At 37.4% G+C, this 20990-nt stretch overlaps 3 protein-coding genes across 3 annotated transcripts; 1 reads left to right on the forward strand and 2 right to left on the reverse strand.

Annotated features, from left to right (window-relative positions):
* The first annotated feature begins 4780 nt into the window (after positions 1-4780).
* On the forward strand, positions 4781-11412 carry epdl2 (ependymin-like 2). The gene is made up of 6 exons (XM_060890267.1): positions 4781-4902; positions 5734-5768; positions 5877-6011; positions 6854-7040; positions 7127-7214; positions 11176-11412. The coding sequence occupies exons 1-6, from the start codon at positions 4791-4793 to the stop codon at positions 11300-11302; spliced, it is 684 nt and encodes a 227-aa protein (XP_060746250.1). The 5' UTR covers positions 4781-4790; the 3' UTR covers positions 11303-11412.
* Positions 11413-11417: 5 nt separating this feature from the next.
* Positions 11418-17660, reverse strand: otub1a (OTU deubiquitinase, ubiquitin aldehyde binding 1a). Its single transcript, XM_060890266.1, has 7 exons — positions 17534-17660; positions 15749-15810; positions 15146-15244; positions 14786-14904; positions 14594-14678; positions 12862-13056; positions 11418-11932 (listed from the first exon to the last, which is right to left on the reverse strand). Exons 1-7 carry the CDS (start codon positions 17583-17585, stop codon positions 11735-11737), a joined length of 810 nt encoding a protein of 269 aa, XP_060746249.1. The 5' UTR covers positions 17586-17660; the 3' UTR covers positions 11418-11734.
* Positions 17661-17788: 128 nt separating this feature from the next.
* LOC132859549 (cytochrome c oxidase subunit 8A, mitochondrial) lies at positions 17789-20066 on the reverse strand. Its single transcript, XM_060890268.1, has 2 exons — positions 19895-20066; positions 17789-18104 (listed from the first exon to the last, which is right to left on the reverse strand). Exons 1-2 carry the CDS (start codon positions 20012-20014, stop codon positions 18006-18008), a joined length of 219 nt encoding a protein of 72 aa, XP_060746251.1. The 5' UTR covers positions 20015-20066; the 3' UTR covers positions 17789-18005.
* Between the last annotated feature and the right edge of the window lie 924 nt (positions 20067-20990).

The following is a 20990-nucleotide window of genomic DNA, read 5'->3' on the forward strand; positions in this document are numbered from 1 at the left end:
TTAATGATAGTAGACATCAAAGACATGCCTAAGCTACTCATGCATGGTGTGTGTATCTACCTCACTGTCCTCCACATCCAACTCTGGACATAAATGCACAGTCTTGCATACATACATAGTGTACTTCAGAAATATATCCCTGAGTTATTTATGTCTGCGCCACAGCAGGAATGTGTCGGCAGCTCTGTGCAAGTGCAGCATACAGGGTGTGTGAAATGCAGCAAGCAGATCCAACAGCCATATGCGTCCCAGATGAGCCTGCGTGTCCATCAATCACACTCTAACCGGGGGGTCATCATCTCAACGTGGGTCACGCCTGCAGGCCAAACCCTATCTATTATGTCTTGTTAGCATGTGAAATACCTCTATGTAGAATAATTCATGGTATACAACACTGGAGGGAATGATATTGCATTTCAGAAAGGCTAACAATGGCGACAGTGAAGAACCACTCCCAACCAATGCTGAAGAAAAAAAATATTTTGAAATATGCCAAATTCCCCCTAAAGATCCCTTGTTTGCCCCCAAGCTGTATCAGTATTCTGCATCAAGCTGTATGACACATTTGGCATGTTCAATACCAACAAGACTAAATCGGAACATTGATGTCATTTTACAAACACAGCTGACAGGAAAAACAAGTACTGTATGATCACATAATCATTACAGTCAAGCTCTTTCTTTCTAATCAACATGCATAATAATATTTATGAGGGTCAGTGGATAAGTAATAACAGAGTCAGGCATTGGTCCATGTGGGCCTTTTTGTATAACCATGATTGAAATGGTATTGATTTTGGAACATTATGCAGCACTATAGCATTACATGCATCTATTGAAGTGGTTCTCAGAGAGTAATGCTAAATATCAGCAGCAGGCATCGATGAAAGGAGTTAGAGTTAAAAAATAATCCTTTCAGAAATCTTTGGTCTAACCAGGATGCCTAGAATGTGTATTTTGAGCAGTGATCTTTATTTAAAAAAAAAAAAAGGCCCATCTATTAACCAGTCTTAAGCTTCTACCAGAGGCAACCAGAATTTGTAATAGAATATCTTAAAAATCAGTATGCATAAAAACTGGGAACCTATAGAAGGCAATAAAAAACAACATAACTGCTTTATCCTTACTAATTTCTATTCACTGAAATTGAACCAACTGAGTTCACGTGAAGATATTTCAGACAGTTCTGAACTTTAGACATAGAATTCCTTCAGCACTGCATGGGAGTAGGAAACACTAATCACTAATCCCTTATGTCTTGAGACAGCTTTACTTGAATTGTGCAGGTCTACAACCATTTGTTTAGTCTGTATTGACAGTGTTTTGTCTTTCTCCATGCTAATTGTTGGCCAAGGTGTTTTACATATAACTTTATCTGACATATTAAACAAAGAGTCAAAGACAACAACAACTTTCAGAAGACAGCCATTTAAATATAGAAAGCTTTTCCCAAAGAATAACTACTTGTAGTTCTGAAGGCTGTAAAACATTTTTCTAAATACATTCTCTGACCTCTTTATTATGAACACATTACCCCTGCTCATATTCATACTTATCAAATGAGATTTATTTTTGTCAGCTATGTACCTGTGATTTCACTCCCAGTTCTCAAGTGTGCATGAAGTACAGACCTATATTCTGTCAAAGCTAGCTAAATGCTAACTAGTGCTAATCCTAACTAAAAAAAACATGCAAACCAAATTACAAAACAGGGCCCCAATCTTCCAATAATGGACATGGCTTCATCGCTGGAGTCTCCAACATAACAAGACCTAATGCTAAAATGCTTGGATTGGCCCAACCACAAGCACATGGTAGGAGCAAGCCTGTAGCGTTGGTTTATTTATACAGCTCATGTTTGCAGGTGCTAATGGAACACAGGTGTCAGGACATTAGGAGACATGTGTTAGCTGAAAACAGATTTATGCAAAAAAACGTGTTTGCATTAGCTAGACTTTTGTTACTAGAACTGTACGTAATTGTCTGTGATCTTTGTTTTCTCCAGTCATTTGTTCATGAAGTGTGCCAAGAATTTTGGGGTTGCTTGTATAAGATTGCATTCTCATATAATGAAAAGTGTGTGGGTTTTTGTGCCAGCAGCACGTCAAAATGAACAATATGACAAAATGACTTCTAAAGAATTTTAAGTACAAGTAAACCACATAATGATGCTTTGACTCTATTTTAATAACTCTTATGCAAACTTTTAACTGTGACTAAAGCAAGAACCTGGGAGAGAGGTACATACTGATGGCATTTGGGGCATGCGAGAGGTAAATAAGAACATCTACTTGACCTACATTTACCCCCGTAATACCTCAAGAATGTTTTGCACATGTTCAAGCGAGGTTCCTCTTGCTCCGTTTCTCAGAGGAAAGTATAAATTTCACTACATTTGATCTGTTCTACATAAATAAATCCACAGATCCTGATCCCAGTGTCACAACTTTAATTCTGTATGCGTATTTAATTTTTTTTAACCTATTAAACTATCACCTTAGACCTCGGTTATGCTTTACACTTGGTATGATTTAGTTATTCATCCTAAAGCATATTACTCAGAAACTACTATGCTATGATTAAGTTAAAAGTTCACTATATGGCCAAAGGTTTGGCTCATGCATGCTTATTAAACATCCTATTCTAGATTTAGTTCCCCTTTTGCTGCTATAATAACCTCATCTCCACCGGGAAGGCTTTCCACTAGATTTTGGAGCATAGCTTTGGGGATTTGTGGTCTAGGGTGAAGTCGGTGTTCCAGTTCATCTAAAAGGTGTTCAGTGAGGTTGAGGTCAGGGCTCTGTGCATAACACTTGAGATCTTTCACTCTACATTTGGTGAAACATGTCTTTATGAACAGGGATACAGTCATGCTTGAACAGGTTTGGGCCTCTTAGTTCCAGAGAAGGGAAAATTTTATGTTACAGTATACAAAAATTATATACATCCAACTTTGTGGTACCTGCTGGAGGACAACTCATATGCAGGTGTGATGGTCAGGTGTCCACATACTTTTGGCATTATATACATGGGTTGTTGATCGGGGTTCATGACCTAACACCGCTAAGCTGCCACTGTTGGGCCCTTGAGCAAGGCCCTTAACCCTCCCAGCTCCAGGGGTGCTGTATCATAGCTGTATAACCCTGCGCTTTGACACCAACTTTCATAGTTAGAAGATGCAAAGAAAGAATTTCACTGTGTTGTAATGTATATATGACAAAATAAAGGCTTCTTCTATCTATCTAGTATGTAAGTCTTTACTTGAAAATGTGTCCTGAGTTGAGTAATTAATTCTAATTTTATTTTTAAGTAGTCTTCAGACTTGGTCATGTTTAGTGGGTATGGCTAATGAAAAACATGACTATCTTACTAGTTCTCGAAATAAGTTGCAGGTGTATGAAAAAATGCAGGAATATGACTTATAAGGTATGCCTAAAGTACAAAGCTGTAAACTGTCATATGGCCAGCATTTGCAACTGAACATTGACCCTGAGATAAAACAAATGGATAAGCCAACATTACTCATGGTCATGTGAGTGTGGCTCGGTCATTCCATGTCAGACTTTATCTGGTGCCATCTGTCATTCCTTACATGCACTTTCCAGTAAGATGCACCTAGAGGGGCATAGAGATATGAGACAATAACAAACAAACAAAAACCTATAAAAAGATGTGGCATGCTTCGACATGAAGTAAATAATAAGATTTTATTTTGATAGAAATGATTCAGAAATGTTGAGTTAATTTAGTATCATTTTATGTCCAATGAGCTGTTCGTATTCACCAGTCATCCTCATTCATACAGGCTAAGAGTTTAGAAGAAACACGATGCTATGATAGTGTTTATGCTAGCACTTTTACTTTTAGCACCTATCAAAAGAATGATCTCCATATTCTACTTAAAAGCTACACAACTCATTTCCCGTATCAGCATATTTATAAAGTCATAAGGTGACATTTTTAGCATCTAGGAATCTAAAATGACTAATAAGTCTAATCTTTATCACCTATCTGCTGCTACACTTTGTTTTAGCCAGAGCAGTTTTTACTGATAGCTTTTAGCTGTTAGCATTCAGCAGGTTTGTATTGTCAGAGATGTTATAGTGCTAGATTGCATTTGAGAGATATGTATAGAAATAAAATATTGTTACAAAAGTAGAAAGGTATAAACTATTACACTTTAATAAGTTAAAAAAATTCACAATTCACATAAAAATGTAAAAATCACACTGGTTTTTGTTACCGACTGAAAACATGCTAGTCGTAAATAAAAAAATAATAAAAAAGTGTGATATAAGCAAATTTTTGATGTTTTGTAATGGGAATTTTTTTAACTTGTGCCTTTATTACCATTTGTATGCCTTTTTACTTTAGATGAGAACAATGTAAAGAGGTACTTCTAATTAGAGAAAAGTCACGTGAACTTCATAACGTTGTCAAAAATGGATTTATTTTCCACGTTATTTCTTATACAATTCATTTATGACACAGGTCGGTTTTTCACATACAGGGCTGCTTTTTTTCTTTCAGATGTGATTTTATTTTTTTCATATAATATTACATATTACTCACATAATAACGTGAAAAACATACAAAATGTAGAGTATTTCTTTGAGGAAATGCTCTCTTATTTTGTATTTCTAGCACCTCTGCCAAAGCAGAATATGAGTCAATAAGTTAATAATCAACTATAGGCTGAATCTGCAGCTGTAATCCAGGCTAGGTGAGAAGGAAAATGTGGAGGTGACTGGAACTGGAGCTGAGCAGATCAGTATAAAACCCTTGTCATTATGCAATTATGTTATTTTGTGTTCAGTCTTGGAACCATGCAGACTTCTTTAGTGCTTACAATCATCCTGAGCTTGCTGCTCGGTGCCTTCGCTCAGAAACCACACCACTGCAGTAAGTCTATCAAAATGACACTTTCGTCTTGCTTTCAAATTGAATGAGTGCTGAACAGAATCATGTAATGTAACTGTGTGATACTCAGCTAATAGGTCTAAAATATCATGCTTTTATTACACAAAATCCAGCGTTTTTATAAAAGAAAAATCTGTATATTTGAAACGTATTAACTGTCTAAATGCAGCTGTTGGGGTGCTTGAGACCTCTTAGTGTACTGAAATTTGTAAAAGTCAAACTCCATGCTTAGAACAGTGGACGAGAGTCTAACATGACTTGAATGGCAACAACAGCTTACCTTCAGCACACCACACAGGTCCATCTTGGATCCAAATCCATCATACTTGAGTCACTATGAGCCTTCAGCTCAATAATTTTCTTAAATGCATGTAATTGGCTGTAAAAAGCTATAGAAGATTCATGTTTAAAAAGAAAAAAGAACAGGCAGGTTTTTGTCAGTCATTTCTCTGGTAGCATACTTGTCCACCAGTAGTATTATATTGAATAGGGGAATTTCTTATATGCCTTAAAGGAAGTTTAAAAACTTTATAAAAACAAAACTCCATGCAATACACGTGTTGCATGCAAGTATTAGAACCTGTAACTCTGGTGAGAAACCGATAAATGAGAATAATAAAAGAAGTCTCACGGCAGTTAAGTGAAGTAACCGTTTATAGTAATTACACGTACTTTAAAAGCTAAAAGGTCACCAGTCCCATTACTTTTTTTTAATCTATATTATTTTATTGTTTTTAGCTGATTTCCTCTGAAAGAGGGATGTCTTAAATGTTATTCCGCCAACCTTTGGCTGTTTCTCTTTCCTTCATGCAGAGTCACCGCCATACCTCCAGGGAAAGTTAGCTGTAGTAAGTGGCTCTGGTTTGTATGAATAGCTGTATGAGAGGCAAAAAATGGTAATTCTCTGTGTCGTTTTTGAGTGAGAAGTTCCATCCTGACCATCATGTCTCACACAGGACTTTCCTGAGGGGAAGACGATGGTGTATGAGCAGTTCTCCTACGACGCTTTGGAACAGAGGATTCGTGTTGTTGCAGCTGGGAAGGAAGGCGAGCATGACGTGTTCATGGATCGACTTCTGCTTTTCAGAGAAGTAAAAAGAATGGCTCACAAATATATTAACTCCAAGAGTAAATGTAGACTCTAATTAATCTTAATCTAAATTAGGGATGTTATATTTTGCTGATCCCTGACAAACATGTCTGCTCTAACAAACAAAGTTGGACCAAAACTAATCCAAAGAAGCTGCTAGACTAAAGTGAGAGTTTGTCTTACTTTTAACTGGAATTAAAATTGCTGTACAGTTTGAGATTTAGTTTTCAGAAGCATGCACAATAACTGCTGACATTCAAAAGCGCTAATATGGCAATGTCTTATATTGCTGTTGGGATTTCTACACCTTACAATACCTTACTATACCAAAAGTCTAGCATTTTAATCCCCATATCTTGAGGAATCACTTGAGGATTAAAAACACAAAAAATAAAATTAGACTACTGAAATTTATTAAGAAATTTATAAAAATCATTATTATTAAACATTCCATGCTTATAAATGTCTGGATGAATGTCCACTACAGTTTCCCTTTAATTTTAAGCATCAGTGATTAGTTTCTGGTTATAGATAAGACTATTTGAAGTGATTGTTTTTACTTTACTTGACTGTTGTCTAAAATAGCTAGATTTAGCTGAACCCTGACAAACACACCTGCTGAAACGAACAAACTCTCAGCTGTCTATTACATAATACTCTAAACATTCACTAGGTATTAGCCAATAGCAAAAATTAAGTGTCGAACACTTGTGAAATGTGTTGCCAAATATGTCTTTATTAATGTCCTGCTTCACCAAAACGCTGCTGTTGGAGATTGTTTGAGATTTACATTTTTTAAGCTGTAACTCCAAAGCTCATACGCTCATGTTGTACTCATTTCAGAAAGTTTACTATGACATCATTTACCACAACAAAACCTGTGTTAAGAATTATCTCGATGCCGCATTCGTTCCCATTGCAATTCCATCTGATGCTAAGCACAGGGCCCAGGTTGTCCTGGGAAGCCTGTCTGCTCCCGCGGAGGGCCTGCTGGTCAACAACTGGGTGGGATCAGATGCTGAGATAAAAGGTAAACTAGAAATCCTTAAACCGAATATAACAATCATTCACAGCTCAGTGAAAAAAAAGGACTCATTTTCCATACCTCTTTTCCAGCAAACTACTCCCTGACCTTTACAGAGTTCGGCTGCATTCCCGTCGTCACCGTGTATCACATCGATGGCATGGGTCACTTTCTGTCAAGGTTTGTATTTTAATACAGTCAAATGAATGCCATGTACAAAACAATAGTACTTGGTGTACATACAGTATAAGTACACACACACAGATTCACAGATGCCACCTGGTTTATTGCTAGAATAAAGAGCAAAGCAGTAAAACCTGAACACTGAGCACAATGTGCAGCCTGTACAAACACACAAACACAACGGGTTTCCATCCTAAGCTGAGAGCTTAATGTGAATGACGCACAAACACCGTGAGGTTTAAGGCAAATGAATTTATTCGTTTGTATTGAATAAATTGTTTGCAGGAGCGTTTAAGAACATCAAATTGTGTCATATGTGTTTGTGAAGATTTCCTCGACTCATCAGCTTAAAGTCATGTAACTGGTAATAGACAGATACAGACAGACAGACAGACATAAGACATAAGATTAAGGTTACAGACAGACAGACAGACAGACATAAGACAAGGTTAAGGTTACAGACAGACAGACATAAGACTAACCATTCTATGTGGACAAAGGTAACCGCACTCTGTAGGAGAACGAGTTATTGTTATAAAAAAATACCATGAACCATCATGAACTATTTGTACTATATCGTATTTTAATTTAATTTAATTTTTATCTGTTTTATTTGTTATTTTATCACTTTGTTCTATTTCTTTTATTCTACTGTATTCTATTTTATATTTTTACTTCCCTTTTTTGACCCTATTCTATTTGATTACATATTTTTGATTCGTTCATTTCACTGCCTGTCGTAACGTGACCAATAAAATTAGAATTTAGCCGATGTGCTGTAACAGCTGACTTACACTGCTAGAAGATTTAGCCAACAACATTTCTAGGAGGCATTCTTTCATCATGTGCATATCATTTTGTTGTGTTCAGCTCTCTATGCTTTCTCTTTTATGGGGTTTCATGGATGTCACTAAATAGAAATCAGCCCTGTTGTTCATTTAAAAGGTGATCGGAATTTCAACACACAGAAGAAAACCACATAAGTATGATGAGTATCAGAATTATGTATGCTTTTGTAAATATGGGAGATGTTTTCTGATCAATCAATTAATCAATCAATAATTGTAACATATTAAAGTAATGAATAGATTCATAAGTGCAATAACTGTCATTTCAAGCAATCGGTACAATTGTTTTTTTTTTCTGCAGTTTGGTATCAACCTAATATTTGATCATTTTTTCCTCTCAGCACTTTCGCCAAATGTTTGGTGCTAAAATTGTACCAGAATGCTGTAAATTTTACAGGAGATAATATAATTCTGGTAACGCTCCAAGTGTATTTATGAAACTTTGGGCCTTGTGGCCTCAGTGCAAAATGCAAACACAAACATGTCTTTGCTGACTGCATATTTGGGGTTATGGGAAAAAGGTGTAAATGGGCCATTACATCAAGCTCCAGCATGTTAACAGGAAATAATTCTTTATTTACTATAAACCTTTTGAGATGTTCTGTTCTCACACTACCATAAATGCACGATTATCTCTGTGTTTCCACAAGAACATCACCCATTGTCTTTTCTGCGTTAGTTCTGGTTGTGCTAATGAAAAACGTGATGATTGCTTGAATGAATTAAGGCAAAGGCATCAGCCAACTGCCCCGAGGAGGAGGTGTGGGGATACGCCGCTTTAACATTGACCGACTAATTCAAACAAGCTGTGAGGGTCAGGGTTAGAAAGTTTACTGAATAGATTACAATATATTACAAACGAGTATATATGAGAAGCAATGAATTGTTAAAGTTTCTTACTATTACTAATTAAAAACCTATTTAGATCATTATTTTAAAAAAAAAAAGTTTAATATGTGGCTGAGAATTCTCTTTTGGAAAACTGCAGACTGGGCCGCATTGTTTGTCTGTGTCAGGATGGGCCTCGTGTCAGTTCACAAACATTCGGCCTTATAGTCTTTATACTTCATGAAATGATAGAATAAAGCATCAAACTCCTGTGTAGACAAGTGAAAAGCTAAAGAAACTCATAGGAGGTGAAAGAAGGCACGCACTTATTACAGCACTCTCCAAATTTGTACTTCACCCATTGAACCACTAGAGCGCCAATAAAGCACCTTTACTATAATGATGTTATTTATGTCCATATTATGTACAGACTAATGGGACATCATGTTCTAAAGTAATGGCATGCTATAAACGGAGGACGAGTTAGAGCGTATCTATGATAGCTGACATGGAATATTGTCTGACCTGCATTACTGAAAGATTTCTCATGCTAAAGGCACACTCTCACTGTTAAGCAATCATTCTGTCATGTCATCTGCTCTTTGCCTTTTATGGAGATTTGTCTGTCACTAAACTGCAATTTAATAGTAATTGGTCATTTAGAGGTGATTGGTGTTTATCAAGATCTGCACAGGACTATGAAGAGAATCGGTGTTGTGGACACTTGTTTAAATATAGCTGGACGTTCTTGGCCTGTGAAAATTAATGAATAAATATATATATAACTTAAAAATATTACTTATATAATAAATAAAACTATATTTATTAATACTATATATTTAAAACTATAATAAATAAATAAAACTTATAAATATAGATTATATATATAATTTGGGCCTTGTGAAAAAATTAAGGCGTTTGGTCGATCAGTATATGGTGTTGGGGACACGTTTACCTCTTCTGGTGCATATACTTCAAATTGAGACGTCTTGTTTTAAAAATGCCATAAATGTTTCTTGGTATGTTTCCAAAAGAACATTAATGATTTAGTAATTGTGGCTTTTCTGATCTAGATCTGGTTGTGCTAATGAAAAACTCGATTGCTTGAATGAATTAAGGCTAAATGCACAAGCTGGCTTGTAGCCCTAAGGGTGGGTGGGTGGGTGGGTGGGGGGAATACACCACTTTAACACTGGACTGAGTAATTGATGTAAGTTGTAAGGTTCAGAGTTAAAAATGTGATTAGTGGTAGATTTACCTACTCAATTCCTGTTTATCCTATTAGTATAATATCAGAAGATGACCTAGTTATGGAACATGGAGTAATGACAGTTCATCTGAATCTGATTTCTTATTTGAGCTTTAATGAGTGTCAGAACAAAAAAAATACAATTGCGGTTTAATCCGAATTTGATTTGATTCGCGGTTTAGTTTATTAACAGTATCACAAAATAATTCAGATTAACATATGACAGGTGCAACTGTCTAGATAGACCGCAAAAAAAGGTAGTAAATGTACATTGTAGTAGAATACGCAGCACAGTTTTTTCCATGACGGAGAAACGTATTACTAGTGAACGAGGTGAATTTGGACCTGAAATCAGTCACATCAGTGCTGGAGACACATGAAAAAAGCAATATAGGTTTTTATCTCACAGATCACATTGTCAAAGGGGTTCTGGAGTACCAGCTGTCCGTCACCTTCCCAGGTTCAGGATGTGGAAGTCTAGTGGTTATGGTGTTGGTCTACCAATAGAAAGTTATGAGTTCAAATCCCAGGTCCAGCAAGCTGCCACTGCTGAGCAAGGCCCTTAAACATCAATTGCTCAGTTGTATAAAATGTAAGTCACTCTTGATAAGGGTGTCTACTAAATGGCATAAATGAAAGATACATGAAGGTAAAGCGGGCATTGTGGGAATGGGAGAGGACTGGAGTATTTGGGTTACTCCAGAATAAAACCTTAACCTCCTGAGCAGCCAACACAAGTCAGCTGAAAACCTCTTGAGATTTCATTACAGGCAACTAAAGCTGAACTCTCACAGATTCTTTATGTATTCATGTGGTAATGGATGGTGAGATTAAATTGTACTTCTCCCATTTAACCCCTAGAGCTCCTGATCAATATACATTTAAAATACTAATATTTAATTTGCTGAACAGATGAAAAGGACTTCATGTTAAATATATATGATCGTATCATAGAAATATTTAGATCTATGTAGACTCTGACACTGGTATACTTGTAGTACACACATGACACCGTTCCGTTTTGTCTCTACAGCTTCTTCGACATGGTCGTTGGCATCGACGATCCCGCAGTCTTTATTCCTCCAGCTTTCTGTTTCTCTAAAAACCTGGTGGAGAGCAAAGGTGGCAAAGCAACGAACCACTTCACCGCTCTTCTCTAAACGATCTGGCATAAAATACGTGTGATCTCATTCACTTGATTAATGCACTGAATCTGCTGTCGTTTTTAATTCTCGTTCAAATAAAATGAGCAGGACGATGCGGAAAATCATGACGTCTATTGCAAAACTTTTATTCTCACACAAACACGAAGAACACAAGCTGTATAATAAAACACAGAGGTGTAACCGAGAGAAAATACTCCAGCATTAAAACATGGGATATGTGAAGAAGTGGAGGGTTCGGAGTAATACAAAAAAAAAAAGAGAGCTGTACAATGTCCAGTGTCTGAATTTGCAGAAATTTGACTGTCTTTGTGGTGCTGAGAAAGAGACGTTGAGATTGAGTGCTGGACTCCTAAAATTCACGTTTCACAGCTTTGAAGTCGACTCAAACGACACAGCACGGGGATGATGGGAACTGCTCCGGAGCTGCTATTTGTAAAGGATGTCGTAGTGACCTGGCCTGTACAAGAGGAAAACTTTGGGTTCCCCATCCTCGGGGAAGATGTGGTGGTTGACTGTGCCTCCCTCCCCTCGATCCATGTACTCCACCAGGATACACACGCTCAGGGCCTGCGCTAGAGCGATGATGTGGATGTGGTCGCTTTCTTTGGACATGGGCTCCACCTCCTGGTCAACACAAAGGAAAACACTTTTAAGTTTAACCCCAGCTAGATAATAACAGACGGTGCATTTGATGCAAAGCAACACATTTACAATTCTTATCAATGTAAATGAAATATAGGGAAGCAGACATAACAAGCCTCTTTGCATGCTTTGAGATCAGCCTGACTTTTATTTAGAACAGATTATATCTCTCGGCTCAAAATGTCCAGCACAACTTATATATATATATATATATCAACTTATATATATAGCGTCGCTGTCGGGCGGAAACCTTGTATGTCCAAATTTGGTCAATTTCATATTTTTTCACATATCGATGCTATTGGTCAGTCCCCACGTGGGTCTGTTATTTTTATAAGTTATTAACCAATCTAAAGTCTTGAAAATAGCTTGAGCGTAAATCTCATAACTCCACTGGACACTTCAACTGTCCACCTCTTCCTCACTCCGTGGGAGAGATTCGCGGCATATTTCTCCTCAAGAAGAGTCGCAACAAATCAACACGTCTTCTGAGGTAAATGTCTTCAAAACACTGGGCTCAAAGAAAAAAAAATCAGGAATTTAGCGCAAGACAATCCACTGCAATGCGGACTAAACCCTGTGCACTGCAGGTATGCCGTTTTTTAATTTCCGCAAAAATAACGGTTTTGGGGATACGAGGATTCCGCCCGACAGCGACGCTATATATATATATATATATATATATATATATATATATATATAAAATTTTACCTCAATACAAATAGAAATGCTCCCAAAGATACACGTGTCTTACCCTTACTACCAGAGCCTGCATACGATGCTATAACGTGTGTCAGGTTATCAAAAGTAACTCAGTATTTTACGTCCCAAAGCAAGTACCAAATAAAAATAAGCCATGTTTCACTCGACAGATCTACTGGGAGAAGTTGGCGAGGTGTTAGCTCACTCACCTGTTGGCAGAATTCTCGCACGGTGCGTCCGCCTTCTATAAAGTACTGGAAGAACTCATCCTCTCTCTGCAGGTAGCCTGAAGTCACGAGGCGCAGATACACCACCAGGTAGTCGGACACGCTCTGCTCGTTGAAGGAGTTGAGCAGCTCTGCTACAGTCGGCTGCTTATCGCACACCTCGATCAGGTCCATGAACTGGAAGTGAGTGGAAGAAGAGAGAAAAAAAATAAATACATTTCTGTATGAGATATGAGACAGTATCACATTCCAAATGTTTTTTGCTTCGGGGTATCAGGGAAATGACCCAGGATCAAAAACAAGCCTTCATGTGTGGTCTCTACAGATCAGGTATGAACATGCACCGAGAGGTGTAAGAGAAACAAACCTGTAGTCGATTTATAGAAAATCATAAACAGTGAGGATAGAGCTGAGGAGAAAAGCTCAACACGGTAAAGCTTGAGACAGCAACTATGAGGTAACTATGCACCATGTGTAGTGCTTTTGAATACTTGAAAACAGGCTACAGCTTTATTATTTCGGACAGCGTAACCGAGGCTAACGCATTAAATGAACCTCGACTATGTTAACATCATCTGGAATCATAGCTATGACATTTCATGGGGTCTGCGTTTATACAGTATGTCTGTGCTGAAGCACGTTTATGTGTCTGTGCCACACCACAGAGAGAGGGGGTTTGTGGGTAAGCGTGCCACACAGACAGGCACACCACAGAAACAGTGATGATCCTTGAAGGAGATCCTCAGGAAGTGTGTTGTAGCACACAGCAAATAATCTTCTCACAAAGTAAACACTTTCAGAAAGTGCTTTTCAGCAAAAACTGAAAAGCTGCAGCTCTACCCATCAGCGTGGATATTGTTGTGCTCCCACTTCATATCATAACTATACTTGATATACTATGGGCTGAACCTGAAGTTACGAACAAGAACTGTGCTAGCCGGATTTAATACCAAACATCTGCGATTTAGAGAGAGAAATTTTTAGATTTCCAGAATCTCCTTTCCACTACGCCGCTGCTTGTTTTTTTTTTTTTCTGCAGTGAATTTCAGACGTTCATTCATTTTTTTCACATTATGCCCCCTGGTGGACACAAACCTGCACATGCAGTATGACGGTAGGGAGAGATGTGATGCACCATGTTTTAGCTTCACGTGTTCACAATGGGGGACACAGTGGCTTAGTGGTTAGCATGTTCGCCTCACACCTCTAGGGTTGGGGGTTCGATTCCCGCCTCCGCCTTGTGTGTGTGGATGTTGCATGTTCTCCCCGTGCCTCGGGGGTTTCCTCCGGGTACTCCGGTTTCCTCCCCCGGTCCAAAGACATGCATGGTAGGTTGATTGGCATCTCTGGAAAATTGTCCGTAGTGTGTGATTGCGTGAGTGAATGAGAGTGTGTTTGTGTGCCCTGCGATGGGTTGGCACTCCGTCCAGGGTGTATCCTGCCTTGATACCCGATGACGCCTGAGATAGGCACAGGCTCCCCGTGACCCGAGGTAATTCGGATAAGCGGTAGAAGATGAGTGAGTGAGTGAGTGTTCACAATGTGGGATTAGTCATGGTTCAGAAAGAAAGAAAGGAAAAATTTCCCAAAGGAGATACTACTGTGAGTGAGAAATAATTCAATGTTAACTGTAAACCAATTACTCATACTACATGTGAGAATAAGAGTTAATATTTATCAATACTACATCTATATATCAGATTGAATGACGTACCGTGTTGTGAAAATCTTCGATGGTGAACTCTGTGAAGCCTTGACTCACGAGGTCCAGCTTGCTCTTGGCAGCAATGGCTTTGAACCTGCAAGTGCATTTTTTTCTTCATTATAATAAGCATGTCTAAGCTGATATATTTGCATCCAGTAATACACTCTTTCAGTGAGATTCCTTCAGTGAGCGGTGAATTACCTTTGTAGTTCTTTACTATCGTCCAGCAATGTCTCTAAATACGCAAAACCGAAGGCTCTGTAGAAGCAGTTTCCGTCGGGCCGCGTCTTTCGAATGAACGAGTACTTCTTCTGTAAATCCTGTCAAAATGACGAACAGGTAATATTTTCAGAACGATGATCAAGTTATCAGAGTATAATTATTATAACTGGCATTTTAAGAGGTCTGTTTGAAATGACTGATTATTATAATAAACTATTAGCAACATTTTCAAATGTATTTGGAGATAATGCAGCATAAATCAGAAAAACTAATAAATAAAACTGAAAAACTAAAAATTAAAAAAAAAAGAATGGCACGAGCAGGTGTACACCATCTTACCCTTATTTTTTGCTGATAAATTGTGTCATCTTCAGCATATTCTTTTTTAAGTATAGCTAGATCCTGTTGATCTGAGACGAGCGGAATGCTGGTTGCAATCTGGAATTAAGCAATAAGAAGGTTAGCATCATATCAGGTAAACTTTCACCCAGATTCACACCAGTGTTCATGTTACATCGATCACAAGCATTAATGTATTATTTACGTATCATTGGGGGGCATTTATTTAACATGCCTGCATATAGAGATTTGGGAAAACCTGGACATCAGCGTGACTAAAAGGGCAGATGTTGGCTGAAATTTGGGTTTTCTGACTTTACCACATGTTCGCACACTATTTTTGCTCGAAAACTGGCATGATAATTCATATTATATACATTACATAAGATAGAATTTAGCTTATATTTTTCTGCAATCAGAGTCAAGCTCTGTTAATAGTGAGGTACACAGAAATCAAAATCATGAAACAGCTCAAATCTGGGGAAGAAAACAACCGAGAAAAAAAATGTCCTCTTGGTGCTGTGTCATCTGTGGAGTCAACCCAAAAATGTTACACAATACTGTGAGAAATAAAACAGATGATAGTCAGAGAGAAGGTACTACCTCTTGCTGAATCCTGTCTTGTTGGGCAATAATAGCTTCATCATACGCGAGACAATTCAATCCTGTCAGAACACAAAAGATACACTGACTATAGATCACTCATTTCTGACAGTGGAAATCTTTCCCAGAAGACGAGAAGATTATTAAAACAATAGATTACAATAGACTACAGCTGAAACTGGACATTTAGATATCACATATAAATGTTCTGGTCCAATCAGTATGTGTGTGTGTGTGTGTGTGTGTGTGTGTGTGTGTGTGTGTGTGTATATATATATATATATATATATATATATATATATATATATATATATATATTACACTATATACTAACTGTTTGTTTATAGACTTAACCAAGTAACATTTATGCTTAACGCTCTAAACTAAATACTACTACAAACTCTATTTCATACAGTTATTTTGAAGATATTTTATTTCCAGTTCATCGAGTCAGGAATTTGATGGACACCTTCCTGAGTATCCTTTGGATTCTAGTAAAAAAAAATCTAAAAGTCTAATAAAAATAAAAGTCTAAATCACCCAGGATCTAGGAATCACCCAGGATCTAGTACTGGACCTTTCTCTCCATCTTCACTGTTTTTATGCACACCTTTTTTGCATTGACACTTTAACTCTGGACTGTCACTGTCACTTTAACTCTGGACTTGCACAGCACAGTGCCACTATATACACAACACTATTTACACACCATACTGCACCTGGACACTTTAAGGACAATCTTTAAAAAACATACAAATTTATGTATATGTATATTTATGTATATACATTATTTTTTCACTTATATATGATATAGTTTTTTATATAGCTTATACTTTTTTATTTATCTATCTCCTTTTGGTTTTGGTTTATTTTTATCTTAAATTGCATTCCTTTATTATTATTATTTTTTATTTTTTTTTTAATGCTTATGTACCAGACAGATGCAAAAAGCATTTCACTGCATGTCGTACCCTGTATGTATGTGACAAATAAAATTTGATTTGATTTGAAAATGTACTGAGCATCGAGTTGGAAGAAGAAATTTGACTGTAAAGTTCATCTTTTTGCATACAGTGTGTGCTCCAGTTATACAGACCAGAAATCACTGCTCCGATTAAAGCATTTGGATAAAACACTTAATTTTGTTTACAATATATACACACACACACACACTTCTATTCGTTCTTGACTTTGTGGATAACCTGTAGATATGAAGAGTGTACCTAATAAATTAAATGGTTATTTTCACTGGTAAAGTGCACAAGTGGCACAAATACAGTTTTCCAGCACCAGTGTCTTTAATCCTTTTAGTGTTTCCCTTCTTCAACACGCAATTCAACTCAAGAAGTGCAGTTATTTAAATGTAGTAGTTAAACTGAAGTGTGTTAAAGCAGGGAAAACACTACAATGGGTCGGTCGGAGAGTTCACCCGGACCTGTGCCCCAGACAAAGGCGGCTATCAGTACGTAAATAAACCGAAGTCAACGGTAAATATTTTATAATTAATAAATAATACATTAGTTCTGTATAGGGTACAATCTGGAAAAGGATGCTTGTATATACACAAATTAATAAATAGTAGCATTATTAAGACAAACTTAGAACATGAACAAGGGTCTTAATTTTGCAGCTATGTTGCTATCGTTTTAGCCAGAATTAATCTGCTGAGCGAATTATCCTTATCAGGTCCTTTTTGTAATTAAGTCAGCATAAAATAGAATCGACAAGAATTGCGCCGTTTCTAAAAGCCAATTTCAACTGTTTAAACTTGGTGAATTCGCTCACCATCGATTTCCTTTGGAGACATTCCTTCTTGTTGTTGTTCTTCGTCCGCCATGTTGCCTGGAAATAGTTCCTGTCACGTGACGGCTACGCGTACTTCCGGCTCGTGGAGTCGGTTCGGCCCCCTTTAGTACGTCATTTAATGTCTATTTACTTGCATTGTCAGTTCCAGTACAGTGGAATGGAGTAGAATGACCCTAAACCCGAGATGGATTTGCATTTATGCAGCAAACCAAAAAACATGACACGGCAAACAACTTAAGATTTAAATAAGGTTTTTATTTTTAAGCATGTAGCATCCACAAGAAGAGCCATAAGATCACCAATTATTACAAGTCGTTTTGTAGAAGACATTCGTTGACTTTGGAGACTGATGCGAATGACGGAAGGTAAACTGCCTCATGATGAGGTGGTCAGAGGTTCCAGTGGTCCCGATACGGGTTTGGGAGAAAAGGATTGTGGATTTTTTTTCCGTTCAGACCTCCTTCTTTTTGTAGCTCTCAAGGTTAGACAGGACCCAACCAGATGGAGCCAGGATGGCCATTGCAAACAACGCAAGGCCGAATACTGTCTCCTGCAAAGGAGGACACATGTCTGATCAGTTCATGGACAATAAGATGTATAAAGTTACAAGACATCTCAGCATAAAAGAAACCGGCAGAAGACCAACAATGCCAACAGTCACAGAGCAGGAGTTCAAAGATTCTACACTCACTTGATCTATAATCACAACACAGATTCAATTAGATTCTAGAGGGACATACAAGCCTGAGTTTAAATTGCATCGTTATATAAAAACTTGCTAGTGTAACTAGCATCAATGCAAACCATTACAACTTGGATAAACATTTAGGTTTTTAACGGCAAGAATTGGTCTTGAATAAAAATCATCTGTATATTACACACTACTGCGGCTGTAAATTGCACAATATTGTCATTTGCACTCCCACACTATGTACATAACTGATTGTTCATATTCTGTATTCATATTTTATTCATTCTATATTCATATTTTATACTCTTTGTCTATATTGCATCTCATCTTGTATAGTATAGTGTCATTCGTGTCTGTACCTTTGAGAGTCACAAACTGCTAGAACCAAATTCCTTGTGTGCGTCAACACACTTGGCCAATAAATCTGATTCTGATTCTGATAAAATCATGCCAAAAACACAACCTCTCCAACTAAACTCTACCCCACTGATGTATCTTCTCCATCTTCTTTAGAATGTTCTTCATAGTCATTTGAGGTAATTTTAATAAGCATTTATGTGGGCAAATAAAATAACGTGCAGGTATGATTAAATGAGCTCAAAACTCTGATCACAGGTTCTCAACTCCAGTCCTGTGTAGTTTCAGTATAACTCCCAAAACACCTGATCAAACCCATTACCTCACTACTGTGCCCTTCATTAGGCAGAAACATTTTTGACCAAGAGCAAGGACATTAGGAAGTATTAGGGAATAACTCCAAGTTCTGTTCTTGACCAAAAAAAAAAGGCATGTAGAAAAGGTACATTTCATGTTAGTCCGTGGTTTTTTTTCCCTCCAATAACCTAACTTATTTAAGGAGTAAACCATTTTTAATGACAAGTAATATTGTTTAAAAATATTATTATTATTATTATTATTATTATTATTATTAACTTAGCAAGCACTATGACTCAAAACTCTATTAGGCTGTTTTTATACAATTAAGACTTTAATTAATTAGGATTTTTTGTTTCTTTTAACTTGATCTTGTCTGTTCTCAAATCAAGAGTTTATTTCCTGAAATAAAGCTAAATTATCTATCAATAAAAAAAAAACAAAAAATATTAAAAGGACTTAACTACAGTCTTGTTATATATTACAATATTAACCATATATTTACATGTCGGATAAATGAGATTAAATAACTTATTTACTCAAGATACATTCAGATAAACGGCCAAGCCAACATGACAAATTAAACACAAGTAAAATAAGAAAGTTTTCATACAACTAAAAAATAAATAAATAAAAGAAAGAAACTACTGTATTTTATTAGTGACCTTTTCAGCGTAGATTGCCATCGAGGCTAGGCTATGTTTGTTAGCCGCTTAGCTAACCTCTCTTCCTATACCGTAAAATAATTAATAATAATAATAATAATAATAATAAACAAATATTTACAATACAAGCGCCTTTTTCTGCCCATATGACAACCTCCTAATAAAATGACTACTGTTACCTTTCTAATATTTCCACCTCACATGTTAGCTAGTAAGCTAGCTTCACCCTACCGTCTGAAGGTTAAGCTAGCAAACACTGCGCTAGCGGTAAAGGCCCGGAAACAAGGGAAATGGCGCGCCAGCAAACAACAAACCCTATAAAGGACTTACGGCTGCTCCTACAGCATCCTTTGCGGGTTTACTTGTAATGTTAGCCCGCTGGGTGATGGCTGTCCCCTGCAGAGCAGGAGCTGAGCGGATTCGGACGAGTCCTCTGAGCAGTGCGGACATGTTGAAGAGTCTAAATCGGGTCTAATGCTAATGCAATCACCACAACTGAGGAAATATGAAGGCAGAGAAATGGCTTCTGGGAGATTTCATCGATCGCAAGGGTTTGTGGGAGTTGTATTTCTTCTAACGCATTGGACTATTCCAGTGACCTGGTTGGTATTTCAAATAGCAGCACACCCTCGAGTGTTTTATTTCTTTTATACCACTACAATAAGGCAACAATGATTTTTATAGTAATTGAATTATGAAATAGGAAAGGAATCAGATTTGAAAAGTGGTAAAACTGGGATTTATCTGTTATTTGTTTTTTTTCACCTCACGTTTAATAAGAGAAGAGAAATGATTTATTAGGATGATTACAAAGCAACAGTCATGGCAAATAAACTTTCCCCAGTGTAGTGGATCAACCAAGACTTTCTTTATTTGTATTTATTGGAGCTACAAGGCTAATTTAGCTCACAGCTATAGTTAAATATATACTTATATATACTTATATAGGGGGCACGGTGGCTTAGTGGTTAGCACGTTTGCCTCACACCTCCAGGGTTGGGGGTTTGATTCCCGCCTCCACCTTGTGTGTGTGGAGTTTGAATGTTCTCCCCGTGCCTCGGGGGTTTCCTCCGGGTACTCCGGTTTCCTCCCCCGGTCCAAAGACATGCATGGTAGGTTGATTGGCATCTCTGGAAAGCGTGTGATTGCGTGAGTGAATGAGAGTGAGTGTGTGTGCCCTGCGATGGGTTGGCACTCCGTCCAGGGTGCACAGGCTCCCTGTGACCCGAGGTAGTTCGGATAAGCGGTAGAAGATGAGTGAGTGAGTGAGTGTTCACAATGTGGGATTAGTCATGGTTCAGAAAGAAAGAAAGAAAGAAAGAAAGAAAGAAAGAAAGAAAGGAAAAATTTCCCAAAGGAGATACTACTGTGAGTGAGAAATAATTCAATGTTAACCGTAGGCTCCCCGTGACCCGAGGTAGTGCGG

Source organism: Tachysurus vachellii, chromosome 17, assembly GCF_030014155.1.
Source record: "Tachysurus vachellii isolate PV-2020 chromosome 17, HZAU_Pvac_v1, whole genome shotgun sequence".
Classification (NCBI taxonomy): domain Eukaryota; kingdom Metazoa; phylum Chordata; class Actinopteri; order Siluriformes; family Bagridae; genus Tachysurus; species Tachysurus vachellii.

Bases quoted from the DNA above. Each gene is read 5' to 3' on its own strand.
- epdl2 (XM_060890267.1), top strand. From the start codon at position 4,791: ATGCAATTATGTTATTTTGTGTTCAGTCTTGGAACCATGCAGACTTCT. The intron at 4,903-5,733 runs GTAAGTCTATCA...TCCTTCATGCAG, and splicing joins TCAGAAACCACACCACTGCA to AGTCACCGCCATACCTCCAG. The intron at 7,041-7,126 runs GTAAACTAGAAA...CCTCTTTTCCAG, and splicing joins ATCAGATGCTGAGATAAAAG to CAAACTACTCCCTGACCTTT.
- otub1a (XM_060890266.1), bottom strand. From the start codon at position 17,585: ATGGCGGACGAAGAACAACAACAAGAAGGAATGTCTCCAAAGGAAATC. The intron at 15,811-17,533 runs GTGAGCGAATTC...GTGTTCTGACAG, and splicing joins GTCTCCAAAGGAAATCGATG to GATTGAATTGTCTCGCGTAT. The intron at 11,933-12,861 runs GTGAGTGAGCTA...TGTGTTGACCAG, and splicing joins TGCGAGAATTCTGCCAACAG to GAGGTGGAGCCCATGTCCAA.
- LOC132859549 (XM_060890268.1), bottom strand. From the start codon at position 20,014: ATGTCCGCACTGCTCAGAGGACTCGTCCGAATCCGCTCAGCTCCTGCT. The intron at 18,105-19,894 runs GTAAGTCCTTTA...CCTCCTTTGCAG, and splicing joins AGGATGCTGTAGGAGCAGCC to GAGACAGTATTCGGCCTTGC.